Below are 17,131 nucleotides of genomic sequence, written 5' to 3' on the forward strand. Positions count from 1 at the left end.
ACCAATTAATCAAGCCTTTCACAATATACATCTTTTATCTATAAGTTTTTCAATGAAAGTCTCTAGAATATAATCATTTTCAATAAATATATCTCAAATATACTTTCTTCAAATAAATATATTTCTCAAATAGACTTCTTACAAATAAATATCTTTCAAATATAATTCTTTCAAATAAAAGTCACCATGTGACGCCTCATTTAACTTTCATACCGTGAGAAATATATTCAACACATCACATCAAATCACACGGCAATACCTTCGTGCACATATAAATGTCTCACCTATATATATATATATATATATATATATATATATATATATATATATCAAATCAATTGGCACGGCAACACCCTTCGTGCATTTATATCTTTCTCACAGTACATACATACAACAGTACCAACTAAGTGGGAGAAGTGCCAATAACAATAAAAAGAATAAAGTAGAGGCACACAGGAAGCAACAACGACTACAAGTCACATAGAAAATATAGGTGCACAATAACATCTCAAGGTAAAAGCACGAATGCATACACAACAAACAATATCACAATATAATGTATGTCTCTCGTCCTCTCCTGCACGGAAACACCTTTCGTGCCATGAGTATATGATAATATAAAAATAATTGTACGGCATCACCCTTCGTGCTTTTACTCTCATCCCCACCTGATAATATAAATGAAATAGCACAGCATCACCCTTCGTGCTTTTACTCTCATCCTCACCTGATAATATAAATGAAACGGCACGGCATCACCCTTCGTGCTTTTACTCTCATCCTCACCTGATAATATAAATAAAACGGCACGGCATCACCCTTCGTGCTTTTACTCTCATCCTCACCTGATTATATAAATAAAATGGCACGGCATCACCCTTCGTGCTTTACTCTCAATGGCACGGCATCACCCTTCGTGCTTTACACTCTCCCTCACATGATAATATAATTCAAATGGCACGGCATCACCCTTCGTGCTTTACACTCTTCCTCACCAAGCACATGTATATCATTAACAAGCAAGGTAGGAAGCATAATAACGTTAAGGAGAGTATTTAATCCAAAACACAATACAACAATTCATATCACAATTTGCCATTGACCATAATCAAGTTCCAAAGCTACAACCAAGTCAATTAATTTCACAGTAAATAGCCAAATGCTCCACACAATATGTACAACACCCAAAAACAATCAATAGAGATAGAATTTACTCAACATAAAGCAAAGTCTTCCTAAAAGATCAAATTTTCAATAATTATATAAACACCTCTTCTTAAGCTCATTTAATTAATTATTTACAGAGGGGAAAATCCAAATGAAATTAAATTCCAATAATTATCAAACTAGCAAATTCACGAAATTTTATAAATAATCAAACAATAATCACATCACATTGTTATATAACAACAAAGTCAACAACAAGGATTTAGGCACGACAAGTAGAGGATTAAATATATGCCAACAATTATCCAATTTACTACACAATATGCTCAAGACTTTAACTCAATAAAATTTGCACATATAAACCAAGTACGTACTCGTCATCTCGCGTACATGGTTTTCAATTACCCAAGTTGCACATAAGACTCAATGCCTAAGGGGAATTTCCCCCACTCGAGGTTAAGTAAGATACTTACCTCTTTGAAGTTATGCCGATATTCCAAAATCGCCTTCTTACTTGAATTGACCTTCGGACCGTTCAAATCTATCCAAATTAATTGTATAGCTTCATTAAAATTCATCGGAAATAATTCCGGTTAATAATACGTCGACTTAAAAATTTATTCCAAAGAGTCAACAAAAGTCAACATGAGACTCGCCTCTCAGAACCCGACATAATTTTCATGAAATCTGAACACCCATTCCGATACGAGTTCAACCATACCAATTTTATCGAATTCCAATAACAACTCGACTTCCAAATCTTAAATTTTTATTTTTGGAAGATTTTACAAAAATCTTGATTTTTCCTCGACTAAATCTGAATTAAATGATGGATTCAAAGACATAATCATAAAAATTAATCAAAACTGGATAAGAATCACTTACCCCAAATACCCACGCAAGAATCTCTCCAAAAATCGCCTTCTACCGAGCTCCAAATTTGATTTTGAGTTATGAACTCAAACCCCTATTTTTGGGACTTTTAATTCTGCCCAGATAGGCCTTCTTCGCATTCGCGAAGGCCAAAACCCAACTGCCTCAAATCCTTTATCGCGTTCGCGACCTCCTCGTCGTGTTCGCGAAGGCCAACTGTTTCTGCCCCATCATTTCCTCTTCGCGTTCGCGAACTCCTTGTCGCGTTCGTGATGGCCAGCTGAGCAACTCCTTCGCTTTCGCGTTCCCCGCTTCGCGTTCGTGAAGGCCAAACAACCCCAAGCCCCAATCTTCCTTTCTTCTTCGCGTTCGCGTTGCTTGGGCCGCGTTTGCGAAGGCTTGCCCTGCTCCTTCTTCGCGTTTACGTCCACAGCTTCGCGTTCGCGAAGACCAAATCATCAGTCCCTCAAATTCCTCTTCGCGAACGCAGGACTCCCTTCGCGTTCGCGAAGAAGGAAACCAGATTTCAGCAACAGCAGTCCAAACAGCTCCAATTTGGTCTGAAACCACCTCGAAACACACCCGAGCCCCTCGGGACTTCAACCAAACATACCATCAAGTCCCAAAACATCATACGAACTTAGCCGAGGCTTCAAACCACATCAAACAATGCTGGAATTACGAATCGCACATCGAATCAAATTATGAACTTCCAAAACTTCCAACTTCTATAACTCGCGCTGAAACCTATCAAACCAACCCGTAATGACGTCAAATTTTGCAAGAAAGTCCCAAATAACATAATGGAGCTGTTCCAACTCTCGGAACCGCATTTCGACCCCGATATCAAAAAGTCAATCCCCGGTAAAACTTCCTAAAAATTCGACTTTCACCATTTCAAGCCTAAATTGGCTACAAACCTCAGATTCACAGTCCGGATATGCTCCTAAGTCCAAAATCACCCAACGGAGCTAATGGAACCGATTGAACTCTATTCCGGAGTCGTCTTCATACAGTTCCGACTATGGTAAAAATCCTAAGACTTAATCTTCCATCTCAAGGACTAAGTGTAAATCAAACTCGACCACACACACGAGTCATAATACATATTGCGAGGTTGTTCGAGATCTTAAGTCACTGAACGGGGCGTAAATTCTTAAAATGACAAGTCGGGTCGTTACACCAGGTCTCTGATGCTCGTACTTAACTTGTTGACAATTTAGACACCAAGCTACATATGCAACTATATACTTTTTCATTCTCCTCCACCAATAATGTTGCCGCAAATCTTGATACATTTTGGCCGTTCCTAGATGAATAAAGTACCTAGAACTGTGTGCCTCTTCAAGAATTAATTCATGAAGCGCATCCACATTAGGCACAAAAATACGACCCTGCATTCGCAGAACTCCATCTTCCCCACAACAACCTGTTTAGCATCACCGTGCCGCACTGTGCCCTTAAGGACAAGTAAATGAGGATCATCATACTGCCTCTCTCTGATACGCTCATATAAAGAAGACCAAGCGACTGTGCAAGCCAGAACTCGACTAGGTTCTGAAACATCTAACCTCACGAATTGATTAGCCAAAGTCTGAACATCTGCAGCTAATGGCCTCTCACCAACCGGAATATACGCAAGACTGCCCATACTCACAGCCTTTCTACTCAAAGCATCGGCCACCACATTGGCCTTTCCGGGGTGATACAAAATGGTGATATCATAGTCTTTCAACAACTCCAACCATCTTCTCTGCCTCAAATTAAGATCTTTTTGTTTGAACAGATACTGAAGGCTACGATGATCAGTAAATACCTCACACGAGACACCGTAGAGGTAATGCCTCCAAATCTTCAGCGCATGAACAATGGCTGCCAGTTCTAAGTCATGAACTAGATAATTCTTCTCGTGAACTTTCAACTGCCGCGATGCATATGCAATCACCTTGCCATCTTGCATTAATACTGTACCAAGCCTAATGTGAGATGCGTCACAATATATCGTATACGATCCTGAACGTGTGGGTAATACCAACACTGGCGTCGTAGTCAAAGCAGTCTTGAGCTTCTAAAAGCTCAACTCACACTTATCTGACCATCTGAATGGGACACCCTTCTGGCTTAGTCTGGTCAATGTGCTTGCTATAGATGAAAATCCTTCCACGAACCGACGATAATAACCTGCCAAACCCAGGAAACTCCGGATCTCTGTAACTGAAGTGGGTCTAGGCCAATTCTGAACAACCTCTATCTTCTTAGGATCCACCTTTATGCTTTCTGCCGATAAAACATGCCCCAAAAAGGCAACTGAGTCTAACCAAAACTCACATTTTGAAAATTTGGCATCTAACTGATTATTCTTCAAAGTCTAAAGCACACTTCGAAGATGCTGCTCATGTTCCTCTCGACTGCTGGAGTAAATCAAGATATCATCAATGAATACAACCACAAAAGAATCCAAATAGGGCTTGAACACCCGATTCATCAAATCCATAAATGTTGTTGGGGCATTTGTCAACCCAAATGACATCACTAGGAATTCGTAATACCCATACCGAGTCCGAAAAGCTGTCTTAGGGATATCAGATGCCCTAATCTTCAACTGATGGTAACCAGACCTCAAATCAATCTTCGAAAATACGTTGGCACCCTGAAGTTGATCAAATAAGTCATCAATTCTTGGCAACGGATATTTGTTTTTAATAGTTGTTCATGATCAATTACCGAATTGCCAATTAACCTCATGTTAACAAAAAATGAATCTCGTTGCAAACCTTCACAATACTGATAACGAGATGCGAGGCATGAAGACCTCATAATTATTTACCCGAATTAAAGAGTAACATTTAACACCACCTGGGCGAGCACCTACCTCGTAGGTTAAAACTCAATAATTACAAACACGAATTTTGCCAAATATGCACAGAGAATTTCATACGAGAATTCTCAAATAAGCCTAACATGCATGACTCCCTATTAGTATTATAGTACAAATTTAATTTCACAAAGGAGGGCTTAAACACAAGAATTTTTATCACAAGGATCTTGTCCTTATATAACTTCCACCGCAGCTCGTATCCCGATTTAAACACATCAATTTATTTTTAAAAGGGAGGATCTCGTCCTCAGTTCTGAATCACAAGTAATATACATATCGTGCCAATCAAAAATTTCCATTTTCTCCTTTTAAATAATTTCGGCTATACAAAATCACAACACATAATGAACCCCACACCGATAGGGCATATAATTCATAATTTATAATTAATTATCCGTAAATTACATCAAAACTTACCGAAATGAGTAACAGAAAGCCACATTTAGCCTCACAACTCTTATTAGTGACCAACATGGAATGATAGGCATAGTTATCTCCATAGAATCTCCCAATAGGAGTAAACACATAAGTAGATTATAGAATTACGAAAATTTCTCATACGTGGAGCACAATAGGAGGACTCGTCTTGATACTCAGAACCGAATCAAGTTAAGGAAATTATTCCTTTATTTTAAATCGAGGTCGTACCCATAACGACACCATCTGATGTAACGACCTCCGCCATACCATAAAACAAATATAACAACGACTGGGTCTCCACCTCTAGGACGCCTTCTACCCGCCTGTCCTCCACCTCTAACAGTCTGACCTACACCTCTAGGTACCTGACCCCTGCCATAAGTACCCCTGCCTCCAGACGAGGCACCACCGAAACCACCAAACTGACGAGGCCTCTTATCAGACCTCTTCCCTCTTTCCTATGCAAGAACTATCTCGATCCTCTTCGCGACATTAGCAGCCGCCTGAAAGAAATCTCACTTCCGGTCTCCTTGGCCATCTGAAGCATGATAGGGTGAGTGAGTCCCTCCATAAACCTCCTCAGTCTCTCTCCCTCATTAGGTAGTAAAAGGAGAGCATGACGGGCCAAATCCACAAAACGGGACTCATACTGAGTAACAGTCATACTGCCCTGCCGTAGACACTCAAATTACTTTTGATAATCCTCCCTCAGTGTGATAGGAAGGAACTTCTCCAGAAATAGATGAGAGAACTGCTCCCAGGTAAGTGCAGGTGATCCAACTGGTCTAGTCAATGTATAATCCCTCCACCACCTCCTGGCGGAACCCGTCATCTGAAATACAGCAAAATCAACCACATTGGTCTCAACTATACCCATGTTCCGCAGCACCTCATGGCAGCATTCTAGATACTCATGTGGGTCCTCAAAAAGTGTACCACTAAAGTGAACTGGAAAGAGCTTGGTAAACTTATCCAGTCTCAATAAGGCCTCAAAAGACATGGCGGCCTATCACTGGTCTGTGCCGCAACAACTGGCTGAACTACCCCAACTGGCAGGGCTGCTGGAGTGGTTGTGAACCTTCCGGGACACTGAACTGGTCCAATTGGTACATTCTGAACTGGAACCTCCTCCTGAAGATCCACCTAAGGTTCTACAACAGGTGCGGCTGCTCGAGCTCTGGACTGAGCTCTACCTCTGCTTCTACCTCGGCCTCTGGTGCGACTTCGGCCTCGGCCCTTTCCCCTAGTCATAGCTGTCACTGGGGGCTCTGGCTCCTGTCCGGGTGTAGACGCAGTGCGTGTTCTCGCCATTAGCGATAGGACAAGAATAGAAGAGTTCAATCATCAATAATAGAATAAAATCACACGACAGAGTAGAATAGAAGTGAAATTGTTCCTAAACTCCATAGCCTCTGAGAGATAAGTACAGACGCCTCCGTACCGATCCTTCAGACTCTACTAAGCTTGCTCGTGACTCGTGAGACCTATGTAACCAAGTGCTCTAATACCAACTGTCACGACCCAAAATTCTCACCTTCAGACCGTGATGGCGCCTAACATTTTACTTGTTAGGCAAACCAACATTAGAACAATATTATCCTTTTTTAAATTTATTAATAACAAAGAAGAATTGCGGAAGTAAAGTCTGAAATATAGTGAATAATCCATAAAAACAACGGTGTCTAAATACCATCTCAGAATTGGTGTCACAAGTGCACGAACTTCTAGAATAATACAAATAAGGGCCTGAATAAAATAAAGCTGTCTGGAAATAAACACACTGCTAAAGTAAAATAGACGGGGACTTAAGAACTGCGGACACCGTGCAGTTATACCTCAAGTCTCCTCTGGGTAGCTGATATCCGAACAAGTCTATGGTACGCCGCTGGGACCAACTCCGAAATCTGCACAAGAAGTACAGAGTGTAGTATCAGTACAACCGACCCCATGTACTGGTAAGTGTTGAGCCTAACCTCGACGAAGTAGTGACGAGGATAAGGCGGGTCACTTACATTAACATGTACGCAATATTAGTAACAATAACAAATAATGGAAATAAATCGGGTAACGCATTTATAATAATTGAAGCCAACTCAGCAGTCATAACCAATTATCATTTCCATCAATTTTTCGTTGCAGCGTGCAACCCGCTCTCACAATATATTCATATTCCATTCTGTTGCGGTGTGCAACCCGCTCCTCCAATATATTCATTTTAATTAAGTCTGTTGCGGCGTGCAACCCAATCCCCCAATTTATATATATGTATCGACTTTTAAATAAGTCTCTTGCGGCGTGCAACCCGATCCTCCAATATGGACTTTTAATAAGTCTGTTGCGGCGTGGAACCCGATCCTCCAATATGGACTTTTAATAAGTCTGTTGCGGCATGCAATCTGCTCCTCCAATATATTCATTTACCAATTCTTGTAAAAAAAAAAATTCCAATAAATGCAACAATAAATATAAAATTATAAGACACCAAGAATACAATAATTATGATTTTATTATGAAACAAACAATGACAAATAGTAAATTATTATGAAAGTCATGGAGAAAATAGGCAGTTTAATATTTAATATGCTAAATGTCAAATAACAATTAAGACACATAATTCAAATAGCATGTAACAATTAACGTAGGAATTCAATAGTTAATATTTGACAAAGAATAGGAGAGAAATAATTATTATAATAATTAATTCATGATTTAAAATGATTTATGATTTTTTCAAGTAATTAAGCAAATAATTAATTTGACGACGTATAGACACTCGTCACCTCGCCTATACGTCGTTCACATGCATTTCACATAACAAATAGTTTAAGGGTTATATTCCCTCAAGTCAAGGTTAACCACGACACTTACCTCGCTTTGTAAATTCCAATCAATTACTCGACCACAGCTTTTCCTTTTAAATTTGTCTCCAAAAGCTTCAAATCTATTCATAAACAATTCAATATACTCAATACGAATCATAGAAATTAATTCCATATGAATTTACTAATTTTCCGGATAAAAATCCGAAATTTATTAAAATATTCGACAGTGGGACCCACGTCTCAAATCCCAAAAAAACTCGCGAAATCTGAACACCCGTTCCTCTACGAGTTCAACCATACAAAAATTATCCAATTTCGATGTCAAATGGACCTTCAAATCTAAATTTTTCGTTTTTGGAAAGTTTTACAAAAATTTCAATTTCTTCCATCTAAATTCAAAATAAATGATGAATATAGACATGGATTCGTGAAATATAATCACTTTTGGTTATAGAACACTTACCCAATTCGAAATCGTGAAACAACTCTCAAAATTTTGCCTTAACCGAGCTCAAAATGACCAAAATGAGTAAAAATATCGGACTCTTTGATATATACACTGCCCAGGCATTATCGCACCTGCGGTGCCTGGGCTCGCACATGCGAGCTCGCATCTGCGAGAAAAATCTCGCATCTGCGAAATGGGGCTGCCCGGCGAGGTCTCGCACCTGCGGAGGAAAACTGCACACCTGCGCTGACTTCCTCTTCTGCGGACGCGCGGGTGCGTGCACGTTTCCGCACCTGCGGACCTTTGCCCAGCAAGCCCAGGCTACTTCTGCGATGGAAGGCTCGCTTTTGCGAGCTCGCACCTGCGGTCAAAAATCCGCATGTCCAATTATAACAGAAGGCAAAATTTCAGATTTTGCTTAAGTCCAATTCTTGTTCCGATTTCGATTCGAGTCACACTCGAGTACTTGGGACCCCGTCCGAATATACCAGTCCCGTAATATAATACAGACTTACTCGGAGTCTAATATCACGTCAAACAACGCTGAAATTATAATTAACACCCCGATTCGAACTTTTGAGTTGTAAACTTTTCAATTTGCAAATCTCGTGCCAAAACATATTAAATAAATTCGGAATGACTTCAAATTTGGCACACAAGTCATAAATTACATAACGGAGCTATTCAAATTTCTAGAATTGGATTCCAGCTCCGATATCAAAAAGGCAACCCCGTGGTCAAACATAGAAATCTTTAGCCTTTAAATTACTAGTTTTCGTTAAATTGTCATAACTTGAGTTAGGGACCTCCAAATTAAATTTTGGGTATACGCCCAAGTCCCAAATCACGATACGGAGCTACCGGAACTGTCAAAATACTGATCCGGGTCCGTTTGCTCAAAATGTTGACCAAAGTCAACTCAGTTGAGTTTTAAGGTTCTAATTCACATTTTAATCCATTTTTCACATAAAAACTTTCCGAAAAATTTTACGGACTGCGCACGCAAATCGAGGAATAATAATTAGTACTTTTTGAGGTCTTAGAATACATAATTACTTATTAATTTAAAGATGACATTTTGGGTCATCACAAAAGAATTGCTTGTATCTTCAAAACCTTTTGAATTCCTCTCCATCCATATTGTCCACCAAATATTTGGCTGGACAGTTTTTCATCTATCTTTGTTCATGGTACAATTTCCTCCTTTGTTCCAGCATGTCAACATATCAGAGGTTCTTCCATGTATTACTTATTTGATTCCTCTGAGATTAATGAATAAGTCTCATAGCTGGCTAGTAATTCTACAATGAAAAATAAATGGTTGGTTGTCTTTGCTTCCTACCCACACAAGTAGCATTTTAAATAGAGTTGGAATCCCCTCCTTATGAGATTATCCCGAGTCAAAACAGCTTCTCTTGCTACTAACCAAGTGAAACAGGTCACCTTGTATGGCACCTTCACTTTCCAGATATGTTTCCAGAGCATAAATGTGAGCTGAGATCCTACCTTATTTAGATCTTTGTTAGCTAAGCTAACTGTGTAGTTGCACTAAAATGGCTTTGTTATTTTAAGTGTATGTTCTCCCTCATACAGCCCATTGCTCTGTTCTAAAGTACTAAAAAACTATGTTATCCTTGGTATTTTCCAATTTGAAGTAATCTTCTGAAAGTTGGATTCCATCCGTGTGTGGACCAAACCTCCTGTAAAGTGGCCCGCTGTTGTATACTCAAACCATATAGATCATGGAACATCACTGTTAGAATAGTTATGTGAATATATATCTAATTAGTCTTATAGGTAATAGGAGTAGGTTATATATTATGTGTACTTATAAATAGGGTTCATTGTATTACAATTAACATCAATAATAGATTTTTTTCTCGTGCATTCTCACATGGTATCAGAGCATTAGTGAGAAACTTATCGTTGTGCATCATTCCAGCGACTTCCGGGAAGAAAAACCTTGTCGCCGTGTAATTTTCCGATGATTTAGAAGGATGTCCATAAGCAAATCACTTTTCATTAGTGCTGTGCAAAAACCAGCACCACCACAAGACTCCTCATGCTTAGGCGACCAAACCCCAGTCAACCCCATGCCGGCGTGTGCGCCCTTTTCTGGCAAGATTTTGAATAAGTTCATGTTGAACAGTCGGATCTCCTAGTAATTCCGGTCCTGCCCATACCTTTTTTCTTTTTATACCGATCACTTTGAGATTTTTTGGCAATTACACTGACTTTCCGGCGGCTACTGTGATTTTTACGACAAAACTTCTTTTGGATAGATTACTCAGGAGGTTATTCCAAGTCTTTTCATTCAAGTTTCATCAAATTCTGATAATATTTTTATTTTCTGGCGGGTGAACCGTGTTTTCTCAACAAAAAAAATGGAAAAGGTGTTCTGATTTGGCATTCCAAGGTTAACGATACAACTTTTAATCAATAATTTGAGAAATTGATTGTAGAACAGTGGGATCCAATACTATGAATAGTTGGATGGTTTCTCTAACGAATTATATTGAGATCCTTCAGTACAAAGCATGTAAACATACATCTTCAGAGATAACTTCCGTTGTTCAAACAGGTAGTAGTGTGTCTTGTATCTCCCAATCTTCAACCTCCGAGTCTTGGGTCATTGATTCAAGCATCTGACTATATTTCTGGTAATAAATCTTTTTTTACTACTATTTCGTATTCTCAATCTCTTCCGACAGTCACAATTACCAATGGGTATCAAACCATGACAACTGGAATAGGTCAAGCAAGTCCACTTCCTTCCCTACCTTTAGATTCAGTTCTTTATGTTTCTGGTAGTCCTTTTAACCTCAAAACCATTAGTCACTTAGCCAAATCACTTAAATGCACTGTTTTATTTCTTGATGACCTTGTTTTTATACAGGAACATAGTACAGGATGGATAATTGGTACTGGGCATGAATTAGATGGACTTTATTACCTTATCCTTGCAAAATCGCATTGACTCACATCTTATCTTCCTTCAACAACTTGTCATGTTACTAATTCACCAGATTTATTACATAAACGGTTGGGACATCCCAGTTTGTCAAAACTTTAGAAAATGGTACCTGATTTATCTCATTTGTCCACTCTAGAGTGTGAGTCATGTCAGATCGGTAAGCATACCCACTCTCATTTCCATCGGCGTCTTGATAATCGAGCAGAGTCATCTTTTACCTTTGTCCATTCAGATGTTTGGGGTCCTAGTCGGGTCAGTTCTACCTTGGGATTCTGCAGCTTTATTGGTTTCATTGATGATTATTCTAAGTGCACTTGGATATTTTTGATGAAAAATCAGTTTGAGTTGTTTTCTATTTTCAAGACCTTCCACGCTGAAATTCAAAATCAATTTGGGGTTTCTATCCTCACATTTTGTAGTGATAATGCCCTAGAGTATTTGTCTTTCCTATTTCAGCAGTTTATGAACTCTCATGGGATTATTCATCAAGCATCTTGTCCGTACACATCTCAACAAAATGGGGTAGCTGAAAGAAAGAATAGACATCTAATTTAAACTGCTCGTACCCTACTCATACAAATGTCCCGTTGTGTTTTTGGGGAGATGCAGTTCTTACATCTTGCTATCTTATTATCGTATGTCATCTTCAGTTATCCAGAATCAAGTTCCATTCTCTATCCTATTACCCTATTTAACTTTGTTCTCTCTTCCACCCCATGTATTTGGGAGTACGTGTTTTGTTCATAATCTTACTCCAGGAAAAGATAAGTTAGCTCCTCGTGCTCTTAAGTGCGTATTTCTGGGTTACTCGAGAATGCAAAAGGGGTATCGATGCTTTTCTCCTGATTTCCAACTGTACCTTATGTCCGTTGATGTTACCTTATTTGAAACCCAATCATACTTCACAGGTCCAGGTAATCACATATCTATTTCTGAGGTGCTACCAGTTCCATCTTTTGGAGATCCAATCACTATCTCTCACTCATCTTCCTCTACAACTCCAGCTCCACTACCTACAGCTCCAGTTGCAGATCCACCACCTATAACTCCAGTTGTAGCTCTACCACCTATAGCTCCAGTTCTACCACCTATAGATCCAATTCCACCATCTAGTCCAGTTCAACCATATGTAGCTCCACCATTCCAGACTTATCATCGTCGTTCACGCCCAACATCATGCCCACCTGATTTACGTCCTGCACCTGACCTTGCTAATACTGTGGACTTGTCTCCTCTTAGTCAACCGATTGCACTACGGAAAGGTATACAGTCCACACTTAATTATAATCCCCATTATGTCGGTTTAAGTTACCATCGTCTGTCATCACCTCATTGTGCATTTGTCTTATTTTTGTCCTCTGTTTCTATCCCTAAGTCTACAGGTGAACCAATATCTCATCCAGGATGGTGACAAGCTATGATTGACGAGATATCTGCTTTACATACGAGTGGTACTTGTGAGCTTGTTCCTCTTCCTTCGGGTAAATCGACTGTTGGTTGTCATTGGGTGTATGCAGTCAAAGTTGGTCCAGATGGATAGGTTGATCGACTTAAGGCTTGTCTTGTTGCCAAAGGCTATAATCAGATATTTAGGCTCGATTACAGTGATACTTTCTCTCATGTGGCTAAAATAGCATCAGCCCGCCTTTTTCTTTCCATGGCTATTGTTCGCCATTGGCCTTTCTATCAGTTGGACATTAAGAATGTTTTTCTTCATGGTGACCTTGAGGATGAGGTTTATATGGAGCAACCACCTGATTTTGTTTATCAGGGGGAGTCTAGTGGTATTGTATGTCGATTGCGCCGGTCCCTCTATGGTCTAAAGCAGTCTCCTCGAGCCTCGTTTAGTAAGTTCAGCATAGTTATTCAGGAGTTTGGCATGACTCGTAGTGAAGCTAATCACTATGTGTTTTATCGACATTTTGCTTCAAATCTCTGTAATTATCTGGTGGTTTATATTGATGATATTTTTATCACCGGCAATGATCATGATGGTATTATTAAGTTGAAGCAGCATCTCTTTCAGCACTTTTAGACTAAGGATCTGGGCAGATTAAAGTATTTTCTAGGTATTGAGATCGCTCAGTCTGGCTCAGGTATTGTGATCTCACAACGGAAGTATGCCTTAGACATTCTTGAGGAGACAGGAATGACAGACTGTAGACCTATTGACACTCCTATGGATCCAAATTCTAAACTTCTGTCAGGGCAGGGGGAGTCAATTAGCGATCCTACAAGATATAGGCGGCTGGTTGGTAAATTAAATTACCTCATAGTAACTAGACCTGTCATTTCCTTTCATGTGAGTGGTGTAAGTCAGTTTATAGATTCTCCCTGTGATAGTCATTGGGATGTAGTTGTCCACATTCTTCGGTATATAAAATCAGCTTCAGACAAAGGACTATTGTTTAAGGATCGAGGCCATGAGCAGATCGTGGGATACTCAGATGCTGATTGGGCAGGATCACCTTCTGATAGACGTTCTGTGTCTGGATATTATGTTTTAGTATGAGGTAACTTGGTATCTTGGAAGAGCAAGAAACAGAATGTCGTTGCTCGGTCTAGTGCATAAGCAGAATATGGAGCAATGGCTATGGCAATATATGAGCTAGTTTGGATTAAACAGTTGCTCAAGGAGTTAAAATTTGGTGAGATCGGCCAAATGGAACTTGTGTGCGATAATCAAGTTGTCTTTCATATTGCATCGAATGCAGTGTTCCATGAGAGAACTAAACATATTGAGATTGACTATTACTTCGTCAGGGAAAAGATACTCTCAGGAGATATTACTACGAAGTTTGTGAAGTCAAATGATTAGCTTGCAGATATTTTTACCAAGTCCCTCACTGGTCCTCGTATTAGTTATATATGTAACAAGCTTGGTATATATGATTTGTATGCACCAGCTTGAGGGAGAGTGTTAGAATATCTATGTGATTAGAATAGTTATGTGAATATATATCTAATTAGTCTTATAGGTAATAGGAGTAGGTTATATATTATGTGTACTTATAAATATGGTTCATTGTATTACAATTACATCAATAATAGATTTTTCTCCTGTGCATTCTCACAATCACCATTAGACGGTCATTTCCCAACCAATTATCCTCCCAGAATAAAATTTCCCTGTCATCCTTCACTTGAAACTTCACTCTGCCTTTGAGATATAACCACAACATCCTAATAGATTTCCATAAACTAACACCGTAAGGAGTTGTCACTTCTCTAGTCATCCAGAACCCCTCTTTGTCATACTTTATTTTTATCACAGTGCCCCATAAAGCTTGTTCTTCTCTTGTGAATCTCCACAATCATTTCATTAACAGACATTTATGTTATTTTTTCAAATTTCTGATTCCCAACCCCCTTCTCTTTTGCTGATGGTCAAGTTTTTTTTTTTGGTAATTAAAGAATTTTTATTAATCACCAAGTGAGTCATTACAAAACCACACCTGACTTTAAACTCAGTTAGATTTCTCTATACAGTAACTATCTCTCCCTGTATATCCAGTTAAACCTTTCACCTCACCATCTAACTATAAAGTCAACTAACACTAACAACTATTCAAAATTTTAACTGCTGCAGTAGTCTCCTAGTTCCAGCATTAGCTCTCACATTACATACGCATGCTATAGTTCTTGTTATTCCATCTACATCTCTACTAGTCTTCTCAAACACTCGATTGTTTCTTTCACACCATATCATGTGGATTATCTCAGCATATATCATCTTGAAAGCGGCAGCTGTTTGAGATTTTCATTTAGCATTATCCATTGCCCATCTCCAATGTTGGTTCCATATCTTTAGACCATGTGGTTACATGTGGAGCCACATTTGGACCCTATTCCATATCCTTTGAGCAAAGACACATTCCACAAAGAGATGATTTCTGCTCTCATTATGAAATTGACACATGACTGTGTCCACTGGCATACCCCATTGCACAAGTCTATCACTTGTAAGTAATTTGTTTTGAAGGAACATCCACATAGTAAACTTAGCTTTGGCTCTTGCTTCATTTCTGAACATGAAGATCTTCTATTCCACTCTAGGTAGTTGCCCAAGCATCTGGTAGTAGAGTTGTCTGATCACGCTGTATTTTTCTTGAGCCATTGTCTGCCTTGGATCCACTATATCCCTTGCTCCAATCAGCTTTCTGACCAGCTATGAAGCTTGTTGAGGAATTAGTATGTCATCTAGCTGTTGGTATTTTATTTAATGGTAATAGATTCACCTAACCCATAGTTTGTCCACCTTAGGTGCAAGATCTCAGTGATTTTTAGCAGCAGCAGCCTTATTCCAAAGTTTCAGGTTGATGAGGCTTAGCCCTCCTGCACTCTTAGGTGTGCACATTTTCTCCCAATTCATAAGTGATCTTCTTGTGATAACATTAGAACCAGACCATACATAACTCCTACAGTAAGCCTCTATCACTTGTAAGTACTTTGTTTTGATGGTCAAGTTTTTCCATTAAACCAAATGAATGCCTTTATTCTCTTTGTTGCCCTGCCATGAAAAATTCCTTCTCAGTGCATCTAACCTTTTTTCCACACTAACAGGTAGGGAAAAAAGGAACATTATATAGGTAGGGAGTGCATCCAAGACAAAATTTATTAAAATCAACCTGCCTCCCAGAGAAAGATACTAAGGTTTTCATCTTGGCAATTTTTTCTCACATCTTTCTATAACTCCAGATATATGCCTTTGGATTTGCTCTTTGCTCCTTAGGGCATTCCTAAGTAAATAGTTGGAATGCTTCATATTTCCCCACCCAGTATGTCTGCCTTCTGCTGCATTTTGATCACATCATTTATGGGGAAGACCTGACTCTTTCTTCAATTTATGTGCAGTCCTGAAATAGCTTCAAAAAGGACCAAAATAACCCGTATGTATATCACAGAGGACTAAAGTATCATTTGCGTATTGTAAGTGAGTTATTTCCAGTCTGTCTGCATATTTTGAGCCACATTAAAACTATTAATTCAACTATTCCTTTGTGTAGTCTTTATCAAGTTGTTCAGTCCTTCCAGTGGCTAAGATAAATAAGAAAGCTGACAAAAGGTCACATTGTCTCAATCCCCTCTGAGAAGAGAAGAAACCTTCAGGAGAGCCATTGAGAATTTCAATGTGCTTATACAAAACTTCATCCAGTTGATCCATTTTCTACAAAATCCCATCTTATGTAGAACTCCAAGTAGAAAATCCCAATTTACATGGTCATAGACTTTTTAAATGTCTAGCTTACACATCATTACTGGTTTCTTCTTCTTTATTCTAGAGTCTATACATTCATTTGCAATCAACACAGCATCTGTTTTAGTCAAGATCTTGGAAATCAACTTGTAAATACTCTCAATTAAGCTAATAGGTCTGGAATCCCTAAGCTCTTTTACTCCATTCTTTTTGGGAATCAGAACCACATAAGTAGCATTGAAACGTTTTTCAAACATCTCTTGAGAATAAAAATTTTGAACTGCAGCCATCACACTTGCCTTTACCACTGCCTAGCACTTAAAGAAAAATCACATTGTATATCTATCTGGCC

General features: G+C 39.0%; 1 protein-coding gene across 1 annotated transcript; it reads right to left on the bottom strand.

The window, feature by feature from the left end:
• Positions 1-16,572: 16,572 nt before the first annotated feature.
• Positions 16,573-17,069, bottom strand: LOC142178089 (uncharacterized). Its single transcript, XM_075247416.1, has 2 exons — positions 16,842-17,069; positions 16,573-16,749 (listed from the first exon to the last, which is right to left on the bottom strand). Exons 1-2 carry the CDS (start codon positions 17,067-17,069, stop codon positions 16,573-16,575), a joined length of 405 nt encoding a protein of 134 aa, XP_075103517.1.
• Positions 17,070-17,131: the final 62 nt, after the last annotated feature.

Source organism: Nicotiana tabacum, chromosome 24 (genome assembly GCF_000715075.1).
Source record: "Nicotiana tabacum cultivar K326 chromosome 24, ASM71507v2, whole genome shotgun sequence".
Lineage (NCBI taxonomy): Eukaryota > Viridiplantae > Streptophyta > Magnoliopsida > Solanales > Solanaceae > Nicotiana > Nicotiana tabacum.